Raw genomic sequence first — 15,499 nt, forward strand, 5'->3', positions numbered from 1 at the left:
CTCTCTCTCTCTCTCTCTCTCTCTCTCTCTCTCTCTCTCTCTCTCTCTCTAATTCTATATATATATGGATTGAGGAATTCATTTCCTCTATGTTAATCAAAATAAGTACTCAATTAAAGACAAACTGGATGTGTTTGGCCATGGAACCTGGACCACAACCATACTATCCTCGTATCCAAACTCCACCTCTTTCCCTTCGATCCTACAAGCTTTTGGTTTCTCCGATGCAAACACTCTCATTTCTCCGGTTCCTCGAACACCGACCTGAACCCGATTCTTCTCTTCATCAAAGACCAATGTTTGGATGGCACCACCAGTGTTGAGCATGTTCACTAATCCAATCGGAGCAAATTGAATTGTTCCCAGAAAGTTCACTGGAGAAACCGTAAGCAGTTCAAATTTGAAGGGTTCTAATGAGATTTCCAAGTTGTCATTTGGCTTCAAGAGCAAAAGCTTCTTTGCTTGGTATAAGTACACACCAAACAGTTCTACACCTTCAATGGAAATTGGGTTTTTCCCATTTTTCCACTCTACATCTCTTGGGTTCGTCGTCGATGTGATGACTCGGGAAAATTCTGAGTGACATTTGTTCTTCCGTTCTTCACGACTCCATCCACCTCCTTGGCAGTTGAACGCTCCTACAACTCCTGTGAACTGTTTGGGAAAAGAGAAAATGTATCAGAACTGGGCCAAAATTGGGCTAAGTCATGGGCTTGGGCTTGGGCTTGACTTTTGGTCTTACCTTGTTGAGATTCCAAATCTTGAGCATGGTCTTGCCATCATGTAGTGGGTCTTCAAAGAGGCAATCCCGGGTCGGAAGGGCATAATATTCGCACCGGAGGATGGTGCCGTCGGGCAAGACGAGAGTCTTAAGTAGCTGGAAATCGTGTTTTCCGACGGAATCACTGACGTAGATGGGCCCACCGGAGATAGCCCTGGAGGCAGCGTGGAATTGTGCACAAGGGTGGGTAGTTTGGAACATGTCCCAGTCAGGGTGTATGAAATTCCCCATCCACAAGCTATTGTACGCACAGTGGACCATGTGACAACCTTGGAGCCAGTAGGTCCCGTTTGGATCACCGGATGGATCCGTGCACCAGAAGTCATCTCCTGCACGCACAATCAACAGACAAAACAAACGGAGATTTAACTCTATATTTATTACGTGGAAGAGACATAGATGTCGACTGGAGAGGAAGACAACGAATCAGGGAGAATGAGAAAAACTCACCGACACGACCGAGTGCGATTGCCTCGGTTCCAAGGAACATGAAATCGTTGCAGTGTTCCATACTAGCAATGACACCGTTTCCGTTGAAATATTTCCTCACAGAAGCTGTTATCGCCTTGAAATAAGCCTTCGCTAACTCCACCCTTCCACCGTAGTCCTCGCACAACATCTCCAGTAACTGGATAATCATTAAAAAAAATAGTCAGGACTCAGAAGCCCATTCATTCATTTCTTTAGAATTTAGGGTAAAATCGTCTGTTTCGAGGAGCATGAAACTTACATGGATGACGTCCACCTTCACGCCGTCAATTCCAACGGATGCAAGATGAGAGTGGAGGCCCTCGTACATCTCGTGGACCCGCTCTGGTGGGACCAATCCTACACCGTTGTTGACGATCTTATCGACGGCCAGATCTTCCATGGTCTTCTGTAGGCCCGGAGACAACTTAGGTGTTATGATCCGCGCCTCAGGCAGTCCTGGGACGTTGGGCCTGAGCCCACCCCAATACCCACAAAATGCATGCCACACGTACACGTAATCCACGCTCTTAAAGGAATCCTTCAGGTCCTTCACGAAGGCTCCCATACCTTTTTTACCCCTACCGCTATTTGTATAACCATTTATATCCGCCATCGTCGTCGTCGTCGTCTTACTCTGGTACTCTTTGAACTTGTAGTTCTCTTCGTATCGAATGAGCCTGCAAGGCATCTGCTCTCCTGCTGACGTCATCGGCATACCTTCCTGGTTCTCCGGGTCTTCTTCGTCGTGACAGATAGATTGCCACCCGTCGTCGATAAGAACCAGACCGGGCGGGCAACCCCCTTCGACCAGACCCTTAACCCCTTCCCACACTCCTTCCGGATGAACCGTCAGATAGAAAGCGTCCCACGTACACCACCCGAATTTGTCTACTATACCCGGTGGACTCTTCTCATCTAGGAGCTTAAACGTTCCCAGATGAACCCTCACCGCCTTCATTGCTTCCTTCACCAGATCGAATGGGTCATCTCCAACGTGAATATACAGAGAGCTTCTGAAGCTCGACTGGGTAACCTGAGCTGAACCGCTCTCCACGCACAGATCGACGTTATCGTCCGGACCGGGTTGGAGAGAAGCACGGAATGAACCGTCTATGAGTGGGAGGAGGAGGACGTAGGGTCGACCGGAGTCGGAGCGGTCGAGGATCATGATCTGGGTTTCGTGTTCCAAATCGCTTCCTCTGGTTCCTACCCAATGTGTTGTCCACCATACCTTGAATCTGAATATGCTCATAAAACGTATTCCTCTCAGCTTCCCTATCGACACCACGTGTCTGCTCTTTGCATCTTCGACGTCGAAGCCAATGTAACAACCAGCGGCGCCGCTTGTGACGGTGGTGGTGGTGGCAGCAGCTTTGTCTATGGACGTGAAAGAGGTCGGAGTAGCTACGATGTTCGAAGGGACATCGGAGAGGAATGGGTGGCCGTTGGCAAGAAAGGTTGATTGTTCCAAACTAACTGGCGAAGGTGTTTGGTCGCCGATGAGACCAAGATGGTTGGAATTACATTTACTCAAGCTAGGAGCCATGGAAATTGGAAAGTCGGAGAAAACAAAAGGAAGAAGAGAGAAAAAGACTGGAAATCAAGCTTTGATCTGCAGAAGAATAGATTTGAGCAGTTATGATGGTTTGTTGGGGTGCGTATGAGAAGGGTATTTATAGACGATGGTTGAAGTCTTGAAGCTAACACTGATGTGACTCATAAAATAATCTATTCAAGTGGTAGGGGTGTGTGAGAGATTGAGAGTGATTCATGGGTTGGTTTCTAGTAAAACCTATTCTTTCTTTATGAGCTTCGATGAATAAGAAAAGGTCTCTGTTCTACTGTAGTGATGAGGTCGGTGGGAACTGGAGACTGGGGCCTTGGGCTTGTGACTTTCTGGTATTTCATATTCAACTTTGAATTTAATGTACCTGAAGAAATTAAGAGTATCTATGGACCACCAAATCCTTTGGAAGTTCCTCTTGGGTTCGCTTTTCATTTTCATGTGTCTCTTTCTTCTTCGTTTAATTTATTTTTAATGGATCTTAGATGGCTTTTCCAACATTTCTCTTTATCCTCTCAAAAGATTATTCCGATTCCAAATTCTCCAATTCCCTTTACTCTTGTATTGTGGAGAATATACTCTTGAAATGGCAAGTGCATAATATAAAGATAACACGTGTTGGAAAATCTCCTCTCCATGTGGGCCAATGATTCACACTTTGAATAATCCAACTTCAATATATTAGGTGTGGGTGTTTATGTGGGTTCATGTAATTATGGTTTTGATTGTATTTGTAATTAAAACAGGGTTTGGGTCAATTACTAATATTGAAGTAAACTTGTAATTACATTGGGATTAGGGTTTTAGATTTCCTTATAAATAGTCTATGTGAGATAACCTAGTTGGCACGGAAACAAAGGCTAATATTTGTGGGTGTGAGAGTGGTGTGAGGTTTTTCTGAAATAGTGGAACTCCTTTCTCTCTCACGTGAACGAGCGGGGGTTTTCTTGAACCACGAATCCCGGGTGCATTCCCCGGGCTTGTTGTGTTCTTTTTCGGATTGTGCATCAATTATCCTAACACAACGATATATGACGAAACTTTAAAATTTAAAATAGAATCATAATCAATTGATTCGGATCAAAATCAGTCGTCAGTCTCATAACTAAACAAGCCCTAAAGTTATTGGGTTTTCAAATATGCCAGTTGAATCAAAGGTTCTCTTTTTGGGATGAAATACACCAAGTCTGATTTTGAATGTTCAGTGGGATTTGCCCAAAAAATGAAAAAGAATGTTTAGATGGGAATAAACTAATTACTTTTATTGAGTAATTTTTCTATCTCATAATGTCACAATTTTTGGGTTCAATTTCACTATTATTTTCATCTTTTAACACCCTATTTACAAAATGAAACCTTACTAACCTAGGGTTTTTCTAGAATCACAAGAATCTTATCTAGAGAGCACTAGAATTTTTGCCAATACATCTCAAAGCATCTTGCCCTCTGATAAAACTGAGAAAAGGAGATGGAAAGATATAAGTTCTTTTTGCATATAAGTAGAATTATTAATGTTTGATCTCATAATGAAATTTAATGTACTCCAAACTTCTTTGCATATTCTAGACCTTGCATACTATTAATTCTGCATCCAAAATTTGAAACAAAATAATTTTGAAAAGAGAAGATATTTAACTATAAATGATGAGTTTTTCCTTATAATTACAGGTGAACAGATGAAACTTGTTACAACGAAAGCTTTAATTGAAAACATGGGATGTGGGATTCACATAAATCCTTTATTTTTCTCTTTCTTTCAAGTTAATCCAAGTAGCTAAGCCAATGGTAGGTCTATCAGCTTTGCTACATGCACATCTAGGTTGGTTATGAGCCTTTCGCAGTGGGATCTAATAATTCCTGTGTTATTAAATTTCTATTGCATCAAAAGGATTAATATTTCTTGTGATGTTAGAGTAAACTTAATGAATTTGAATTCATCACTAACTATGTGTCATGTTTTTCTTTCGGAGCAAATCTTGTTACCTCCTTCACTCAAAAGTGCTATGTGAGTGTCCCATGTGATAGAATGACTAATTCTCATTCTATAGGTGGTAGACTTATTTATTTTTAAACTAGTAGGTGTTGGATTTTAGGATTTAAGCAAAAGGTTACTTAAAACATTATGTCCCGAGTATCTAATTTGAAATACCCTGCTTTCAGCTAGCACTAGGTTTTACAATAAGTTAGACTCTCCCACAAAGACCCCATTATACGGTTGGATCATAATTAATTCAATGGCCTAAATCATATTTAAGTATGATTCGAATACCTCAACAGCAAGTTTGTTCCATCCATGATTTACACACAATGATTAATAGGTTATTCTAAGAAGAAAGAAAGAAAAAAAAAAAGTAAGAGGAAACCTCAGCTGTGTTTTAAGAGACAACTAAAAGTAAGATTTATCATTTGCTGCTCTTTTTTCCTTCTTTCTTTAATTATTCCTTTTCAAAGAAGGAACCATATGTCAATTTTCCAGATGAAGAAGAATCTGCAATCAATTATTTTCTTAACTAACCTGTATTATCCAAGTTTCCCTAGAAAAAAGGAACTCGGATTTTGACAAGGTTTTGAGATTTGGTCGTACATTCCAACTTGTCTCCCTTCAAATGCTATATTGTTAGTTTGTTACTTATCAAAACATTGGTTGCATAATTTCCAGTTCTGGTATAGAATCTTTTTTACTTTTCCTTTTTTATCCTCGACACTTCATTATTTTTAGATATACCTCCTTTTCAAAGGATTTGGATTTCGTTGCATAAACGACATTGGATAAAGAATAAAGTAGTAAAGATTAAAGAAAGCCAACCACCAACCTGGAGCGAATATTAATAATAGTCTAGGCCTCTAGGGTTCCTCATTCAAAATCCAAAATCCACCGTTGCTGTGGCATCTTCTCCTACAACATCCTCTACCGTTTTGCCACAGCATTACATTATCCGATAAACCTGGGCGGTGCCTCGCGCGGCGAGTTACGAACGTGGAAGTTGGAACTTGGAACGTTCCTGCGTTTCCGTTTTCCAGAATTGCCCTTCTTGGGTATCTGTTTGTTTTTACTAGCTTCTAGAATGATCGCCGCGTGGAAGACTTGCAAAGCAAGTAAGCGGACTCGGGAGCGGAGAACGGTTGTTTCCAAGTTCCGAGTTTCCAACTACCATTTGGTTCAACGAACTTTGTTCTCCAATCAGCGCTCGCCACCTCATGGGATTAGTTATCAGGTATCAAGACGAAAACACGTTTAAGCCGTCCTCTTGTAACGGTTGGGATCTTTATGACCTTGAATTTAAAGGGAGTGTGTGTATTCTATATTTTACCGTGTAGGCTTCCCATTTGCCCAGCGTTATGAGAGTTGAAAGCCTGGTCTAGCGCAGAAAAACACTCCGGTAGTCCTGTGCCATCTGTTCCGCGAAAACGCTTTTGATAAAAAAGTTTTTCTAATGGGTTTTCCGGTCAAGGTGATATAGCAAGTGTTTCGTCCGCTACAATGGAGTGTGTGAGGTCTGGAATGAGTGGTGAAAAACGAAGGCTGCTTAGATGAGACATAGAGGGGATGGAGCATTGTAACGAGTTAACCACCATGAAACCAATGGTCGAGATCAAAATTTTGACTGAGATTTCGATCTCGATCATCCATTCGGTTTATGAACACACTAAAATGGACGGTCAAAATCAAAATTTCGATCTCGACCGTCAGCTTCACATGCTGCGCATTAAATGCGCAGCGTTAAAGTCACTCTTCAATTCTAGATCTTCTCCATTTAGTCTTTGTACAAATCAATTTAGATTCACACGAGTGTGAAACTCATATTGTTATTGTTTAGCAGGTACAAACTATGTGAGTATGAGCTCTACACTAATATAAATGTGGATAAATAGAAAGAGGGGCAACCTTGAAGAGGATTCCACCAAAGAGAACGCACACCCATGATGTATTGATGTATGAATTGCCACTTTAAAGTGAGGGAACTCTAAAAACACCAATAATAAATTACCTTATCATACTATAAAGTCGAGATCTTCTATTACTAATGGCAGAGAGGTCTATCTGTCTATATTTTTCTCATATCTTTTCAACACATATTTAAAAAGATTCACATAAGATCACTGGATTCCACCTTGTTTTGTCAATACTTGGAATTAAATCAACATCTCATGTATCATGTATGGTAAAAAAAATACAAAGACAGCACAAAAGTACAGAACTCCATAGCATGTATGAGTGGCCCACAGGATCACAACTACAAAGGAGAATGCATAACCTAACAAATCTAACCTACGACCTCTTCATTAAGAGGTGTTGGTTTCAACCACTATAACAGTTCTGCATTGGCGAACGGAATTCTAACTACTCAAGTGAGGATTCAATTTATTGGACCAACGTAGTCCTTTTGGCGACGTGGAAACTCGCGTAAGATGCCAAGTGGAAGGCTATTAAGGCACGTGAAGAGGATGGGACGGTTGTTTGCAACTTCCAATAACAACTATTTTAGTTCAACGAATTCACATCCAATGAGCATTTGCCATCTCATCCAATTTATGAGTGGCATTCAGATTGGACCACGTGTAACTGTCCTTTGTAACGGTTGCGATTTTTATTTTATTTTTATTTTATTTTGCCAGGTATGACTAGATAAGCTTTGATTAGGGAGCCTGCGTGAAATTCGGTAGCGTTTCTATTGGCTGAATGATGCAAGTCGAAGCCTGTAGTTTGGCGTAATTGCGTAAAGCGACGCACTTCCTGGAAGGTTCTGATGATGGACCTCATCAATGCGGTTAATGGGCTTTTTTCTTCTTCTTTCTAATATGATTAATGGGCTTTGGCCCATCAAAAGAAATGGAAATGACTGGTTTTACCAGCTCCATGAAACCACCTATGATAATGTATGTGTAGGTGATTGGTGCAATTATATAACCTAACCTAATGGCTTTATCCTATTTTCAAGGCACTTTGTTCTACTCTCGGAGAGGCTTTATTCATTTGAGGTTTACATTCTCTACATTTCCCACCCTCTGTAATTTCCTGTAACTCCTATCTAGGATTGTGAGCCAGTTATTCAATTGTCATAATTAAAATCCAACTAAGAATTGAATTAAAAAAGTGTACTTTATAAAAAGAATACTAGAAAAATCGTGAGTGTGAGAGAGATCAATGAATAATTGAAGAAAGAGAAAGTGAATACCTAATAAATGTGGAGAAGATTTAGGAAAAACTAACTACACCTGTGAGAAAAAATAGAAGATTCATGAGAGAATAAATAAGAATGAAAATATGAGAGAATATATAGGAAGAAATTCATGGATATTAGTTTTTAATTATAATTTAATATTTTATTCCTTAATACTAAGGATTTAATGATAACCATTAGATAATGATTAAGAATGACATTTGTACCCATCATCTTTATCTTAAATTTTTATTTTTAAATTTTGGAGGGGGCCAAATAGTGGTATTTCACATGTAAAGTGAGAGAAATAAGGAAAAATAATAAGGATGTTTAAATTTTCAAAAAATCCGAGGCCATGGCCTCTCCTCCACTGTATTTTGTTTGTCTGTTCAGTTTTCAAGGATGTCAAACTGCTTAGCTGACTCTTGACTTTGTCACTTTTTTTATCAGAGCTAGCTTGTTTGCACTTCGATTACATCCTCAAAGGGAGCTTTGTCGTCCGCAAGAGTCGAATCCATGACCTACCCCACTGAGAAGTATAGATCTTACCACGCTACCAACCTGCATAGTTGACTTTGTCACTTTTACTATTGGCAGACCTTATAATACTTTTTTTTTTTTTTTATATACATATTACCTTATAATACATATTATAGAGAAAAAGAATTCTATTGATCCTATGAATATCACACATCTCAATATTAAAGTTCGTTTTATTCGAATCTCCCAAACTTCAGATTTAATTTATATTTTAAACTGATTAACATAATTCAATAAAATTTCGGTTTTTAATTAAAATACCTATATTAAACTTCGATTACACCTGAGAGCAGATTTTTTACTACGTAATCAGCCAGAATTTAAGACTAATATGGACTCTTTCCTCTTTTGATCACTGAGCTCAAATAAGTACTCTTATTATTATTATTATTGTTAATTATTGTTATTTGTTTTAACAGTTTAATTAGTTTTCATTAGATTAATATTAATATAAAAATCTAAAAGCTTAAATTGAAAAATTCAAATTCAACAACCCTAAAACACGAAACAGTAAACTTATTTAAGGAACTCAGGACTCTACTATTGAGTTTCTTGTAAGTTCAGAGCTTGATTAGGATCCAAAGCGTTCCGTTACACAGAGCTCAATCCAGAGCTCAATCACAGTTATCTACATTCGATAATGGAATTGAAAATCGATCACGATTATCTACATTCAAGAATGGAATCATCGAAATATCAATCACAGTTATCTACATTCAAGAATGGAATCAAGATTAGATGAGGTAATGTAGTTTCTCATTCATCCTTGATCATAATTGTAAATTATTGTCTGAGGTATTGAAAATTTCCTAGTTACCTGACATCAATTCAGTGTTGATAGAATTGAATGAATGAAAAACAATGAATCAGTGTGATTGAAGTAAATACTTCCGAATTCAATTTATTATTGTTTACCTTTTTCTAATTCTTTCACATTCCGTGTCAGTTGATGGATATGCTGATCTTGGATGAAACTGAATCCGAAAACGACGATTTCGTCGACGTGGAAGAGATCCACGTGGAAGACGTGGAAGAAATCCACGTGGAAGAAGAGATCCACGTGGAAGACGATGTGGAAGATTATTTATTGGAGGAGTACCTTCAACCTAGATCTCAAAACAACTTATCGGAAGAGAAACTTGTTTTATTTAACGCTTTTAAACATTTGAACCCTCAAGATAGCAACCTGAATAGAATTAAGATCTCAAATTCCACAGATTCAAGCTCAAATTCCACAGATTCAAGCACCGATGCAGTTATTAAGACTTCAAATTCCACAGATTCAACCACAGATTCAGTTAATGAAGTTTCTTCTGAGGTAAAATTCAGAGCAAGATTTTTTATTATTCTTTTATTAGTTATTTTCTGTTTTATTAATCATAATAGTTTTTTTTTTTTAATTACTATTGCTCCCTTGTACTTTGATTTTATTATAAATTAAACCTCTTTCTTTATAAAATTACTGTTACCCCCTCACTTCTATTGGTGTTAAGTAGTTGTTAACATCAAATATGTAATGTCTATTTTGTCCTTCACTAAAATTAAGAAATTAAAAAATATGACATTACCCTTATTTTCATAAACTATATTGAATATCAATTATATCCTTAAAATATTATATTTTACAATAAATTTTGACTTTGGTGGGACCACACACTTTGTACAATGGTTAGCATATATTAGGAGATTATCAAATTTCAACTTACATTTGATATTTCCCAATATTTTAGTTTCTATTTTAAGTTTTATTTAATCACATATTTCCTTCATTCGGCGATTTCTGTTTAGAGAAGAAAAATAAGAAAAATCAAGTCTTCTCTTTATTCGGTAGTTTCTTTTTAGAAAAGAAATTTTAATTTAAAGTTAATTTTTCTCCATAGTTAATTAAGGATAGTATTATAACTTGCAAAAGAGTAAATAAGTAAAGAGATAATTGTAGGGTTATTTTTGGATTTTTGAAAAAATATATAGATGCCACATCATCAGTAAACTAACTGAGCTTAACGGAAGGGGGCATTAGTAATTTTAGACAAAGTTAAAGGTTGGATTAGCAATTTTAAAAAGTAGAGGGGATAAAGTAGTAATAAAATCAGAGTACAAGGGGGCAACAGTAATTATTCATTTATTTTTTATCTTAAAACTTTTTAGGATGTATATTCGAAATATCAGAAACATGAAGTAGAAAACAGAATTATGCTCTTCAAATATAATTTTGATTTTTTTTATATATATTTAATTTAACAAAACGACCTTCTAGTGAAAAGAACCACATTTTGAGATTTTTAATGGTCCTCGAGAATGATGCAATTCTATGATTTTTTATTTCTTTTTATTTATTAATTTTTTTCAATTTTATGTTAGGTTGAATTAAGTTCTGATTAGCATTTTTTATGCAGAAATCTGTAGACTCTTTTGAATCTGTCAAAGCTTATCCAAGTAAGATCAAACTCTCTTGTGATGCAATTATTGATTCTAAAATCTGATGAAAAATGAAAGAAAATATTGATGATTTATTTGCAAAAACAGGTGGATTTAGTGCAAGCTTATCTAGTTTGAAGAACACGATTCGTGCAACGAATCCGAGGAAGATAAAAAATTCTTTGTTTTCATACATGGATTCCATATGTCAACAATCAACAACAAATCCAAATCCAAATCCGGTTGATGATCTACCAGTCAAGGGTACAACATCATATAATGTATTTGATGATGACCAATTTTCATGGGAGACCTCTATTTCAGAACCACCCTTCAAAAATCTTCTCTTTCCAGGAGAAGCAAGTAAACCAGTTTCCCAACTAGTTGAACTCTCCTTTGTTCCTACACTATTCCGTCCAGACATGCAGTTCAAGGCTATGCCTAATTGGACAGTGTACGACGGTACCAAGGATGTGGAAATCACCGATGTAGGCGACGATGTGATCCTTCTTCCTGAGGGATATGAATATGTGAGTAATTTTTCTCGATTTCATTTTTATCTTGCATTTATGATTGTTATTATTATTATTTCAATATGAACAAGTTGAAGTCATAGTCACTTTCGTTAAAAGATGAACTCGGGAAAATATTACAGATTGATGTAGGCCGGTTTAATGAAATGTTGAGGTTGCACCAAGGACTGTGTAAGATGTTCATCGATACGACTATGGCTGTTCGTCGCTTGGTGAGTGTCTGTAAAATTGATGAGTATAAGATGGTTATTATCGTAAAAAAAAGTCATTGACATAAGAGAATGGAATTGATTACAGGAGGAGGAGATTGCCCATAAAGACTCGAGATTGAATCAAAAAGATGATATCATTTCCCAGCTGAACATGCGAATCATCGGGGAGATGATGAACACGACAATGTGGTAACTAAATGGGGGACTGACTTGTACTGCTTAAGGGAAGATGCTTGGAGAGTGGAGTTTTGATGAAATAGCACTAGAAGTCATACCGATTACTTTGATACTTGAATTATTTTTTTCAAATTTATATTTTATAAACAAGTCAGGTTAATCATGTTGAACTTCGTTACAATTTTTTTTTTTCTAATTTGTTTCCCAGTTGGTTAGTTCTCAAACGTCGCCAAATTCAGTTTGTAATGTTTATGGTTTTTCTTTGGTTTGTTAACTAGTTCCAACATTTTTGGAGTTTTTTTTTTTTTTTCTTCTAAATTTAAGAGTCAAGTATTCAAAGTTTTTATAATTTTTATCCAATGCTCGTATGTGAGCCTGCCTCTTTCACATAAGAGAAGCTTGAATTTGGATAGGAATTGCTTTCTTTCTATAAGAATTGGTCATGAAATGATTTGGTTCTTATAATTGGGTTGAACCTAATCATGTATTTATGAAAAATTGATAATATTCTGGTTTTCTTTTTTATTTTTATTTTATTTGTTTTGTTTTATGTGGGCATAAATTTGTACAATATGTATTTCTACCAAATTGGGTTATATAAAATTTATTTATTTATTTTGATTCTATATACACGACAAAGTTCAGATTGGTCACCCAAATGGAGATGAATTAATTCTAATCCACATAAGTGGTGGATGCTTGACAAATGTTATTTTTCGTAAACATGATCTTGTTTTGTCAAGAAGTTACAATCTATTTTTGTTAATTTTTTAAAAAACAAGAAAATAAATTAGAAGGAAAAAAAAATACTTGTCAAACATCCCTACATGTAGATTGAAATTAATTAAACTCCATGTAGGTGAAGGATCTAAACTCAAATTTTTCTATTTCAATTTCAAAGAGTCAATTGATATAAAAGTTTAATCGATTGGTTCTAGTTTTTGGAAAGTCTCCGGCCTAACCCTATGTTATACTAGGATATCTCAGGCCAAGGCCGACTCAACCCAGTGTGCAAGGTTTAAAGTATTCCACGATACCATACGATACTAGCCGATACGTATCCATATTTGATCAAATCGATAGGATACATCTTGATACGTCTCTCCATTGAATTACATTAAATACATTAGCCAGAGCGATACAATACTCGATACATGACGATACGTCTCTTAAAATCACATGACCGATACGATACTCGATACCGATACTTTAAACCTTGCCAGTGTGACCTTTATTAGGCCAAGTTAAGGCCAAGCATTATTTAGGCTTAGTAGGGGCATCAATGAGTCGACTTTGAGTGGGCTAATCTAAACCCTAACTCTGCTTTAAGAATCTAAACCTAAAACCCTACTTAATCCTACTAGGGTTTAAAAATCCCTAACCCAAACCTATCTTATCAAGGTTCGATGGTATTCCCTGATGGTATTTGAATCCTATATCATCGATCTCTAACAATTGTAGTTGAAGTCTTCAAAAACTTGGGTTCTCTTTAATGGTAGTTACTTAGAGTAATGGAGTCGAAGAGGTTGATACAACCATTGAAGTATTAATATATTAAGTTGTTAAGGTTAATGGCTTTGGTTATTTAGTTATGCAAATTCAATTTATAAACACTTTTAATTAAACTAGTAAGCTTTTAATGATACCAATTAATTGCAATAGATAAATTAAGTCACTTGCACATAGCACAACAATTCCAATACAACTTTGTTCCATAATTGTAAAATTATAACTTAATTCAGCTAATTATAATGTAGCATTACTTCAAATTTATAATTCATAAAAGGAACATGAGAAGCACCTGTTATGTATAAAAAAAATATATGCAATTTTGTAATTGAATTTTTTTTTCATAATTGAAGTATTTTGATAATCATTCAATTCATTAAAGATGAATAGTCTAATTCAGTTCATGTTGTTGTTAAACTATAAATAAAAAAATTACCTGAGTTTTTTTTTTTCCCTTATAGGTAATAGTATTTCAATTGCCTTCAGTATATCAAACTTATTATTTAAAAAAGATAATTTAAAAAAATATTGTGTTCAACTATAACTAAATACATAGAATGCATAACCAGAGATAATAACCACGAATTATCCATACTGATTTTGTGTGATTATTTATTATCATCAATCATGCATAATGTATTTATTTAAAAATAAAATAAAATAAGAGACACCCAAGACTGGCAAAACACCCAAAAAATATATCAATTTGGCAGAGCATCCCAAAAATGTTTCTTAAATATTACAATGATACACTCTTGTTAACAAATTCCGTTAAGTCTTGATTAGATAATTTCATAACTCCTATATCACCTTTAATTTCTTATGACTTTACAACGTTGCCCCTAAAAAGTTGAATCATAAATTTTATTTCATTTCCTCTTCAATTCGCCATTCCTTATTTTCTTTAATTAATTAAGCGTTTATAACGAAAAAAAATGAGGTGATTGCCAATTTGACATGTTTTTAGGGTATATATGTTTTTTGCCAATTATCTTGTGATGTCCCTAAAAACTTTAAAAAAAAAAAAATCATACACAATGTATGAACAAAGTAGTTATAAATTACCAATAAAATATTAAAAGAAATGTACTCTTAAAACGCCTCAGTTTTTTTAATAAACATCACAATTTTAAACATTTATTTGTGTTCATGTAATCCATTCATATTTACAATTTCACATTATATAGTTCAAAATATTATTTGTCTTCATAATACATCTAACAACCTTATAACTAATGGTCAGCTAAGAATATTACTTGAAATGAGTTTAGGGCCTGTTTGGTTACGTGAATCCAGAGATTTCAAATCTCTGGATTCACAAATGGGAGATTTTTACCTGTTTGGTTGTGTGAATCCCTAGATTCATGAAATCTAGAGATTCACATTTTTACACTAAAAACGTAAATCTGTAGATTTATGGGTATGAGGTGAAATCCAGAGATTTCACCCATACTATCAAAGCGTTAAACATTTAAACCATAATTCAATAAATTAATTTTTAGGATAAATCTAGAAATTTCATTCAAAAAATTCAAACTAACCAAACAGTTAATTTTATGAACCATGACTCTAGAGATTTGAAGTCTGTAAATTTGAAATCTCTAAATTTTTGAAATCTACAGACTCAAGTAACCAAACAGGCCCTTATTTAATTGAGAGCTGATCCAACCTATTTTTGAAAAGTTTAAACATGTGTTCAAACTCCATAGATTGAGTATTATAAGATTTGCTGGTAATTTTGTACGCAAATCGAAAACTAATTAATTACATTTTTTTGTATAAATTAATTTTTATGCCATATATATGAGATATATTACTTTTTTCGTCCATTAATTAAAAGTGTAAAGAAATAATTATTAATTAATTATGTAAAATTGAACATGAGATTGCAATTAATACTGATTATTGTTAAGATTGTGAAATAAAATTACAGTTTTAAATATTATTTATTATTTTAAACAAGTCAAATGATTAACAACTTTTAATAAAATAAAAATTTAGCCATTTATCTCGAGTTCATATGGTATGATTAAATTAAATTAATTTAAACTCGACTGGTTGGCATAGGTGTGGACCCAACTCTGCTAAAATCAAAGGCAGAACTAGAATTTGACATGAACATGAACCAGATT

At 35.2% G+C, this 15,499-nt stretch overlaps 1 protein-coding gene across 1 annotated transcript; it reads right to left on the reverse strand.

The window, feature by feature from the left end:
* Window positions 1-92: 92 nt before the first annotated feature.
* Window positions 93-2,907, reverse strand: SIP1 (Raffinose synthase family protein). The gene is made up of 4 exons (XM_089148887.1): window positions 1,512-2,907; window positions 1,232-1,409; window positions 743-1,110; window positions 93-654 (listed from the first exon to the last, which is right to left on the reverse strand). Exons 1-4 carry the CDS (start codon window positions 2,796-2,798, stop codon window positions 97-99), a joined length of 2,391 nt encoding a protein of 796 aa, XP_089005013.1. The 5' UTR covers window positions 2,799-2,907; the 3' UTR covers window positions 93-96.
* Window positions 2,908-15,499: the final 12,592 nt, after the last annotated feature.

This window comes from Hakea prostrata, chromosome 3, assembly GCF_041222555.1.
Source record: "Hakea prostrata isolate BN-2017 chromosome 3, UWA_Hpros_2, whole genome shotgun sequence".
In the NCBI taxonomy this organism is placed as follows: Eukaryota; Viridiplantae; Streptophyta; class Magnoliopsida; order Proteales; family Proteaceae; genus Hakea; species Hakea prostrata.

Coding starts and splice junctions, on each gene's coding strand:
- SIP1 (XM_089148887.1), bottom strand. CDS start 2,798: ATGGCTCCTAGCTTGAGTAAATGTAATTCCAACCATCTTGGTCTCATC. Junction 1,111..1,231: donor AATCGCACTCGGTCGTGTCG/GTGAGTTTTTCT, acceptor TTGTGCGTGCAG/GAGATGACTTCTGGTGCACG. Junction 655..742: donor AGATTTGGAATCTCAACAAG/GTAAGACCAAAA, acceptor TTTCCCAAACAG/TTCACAGGAGTTGTAGGAGC.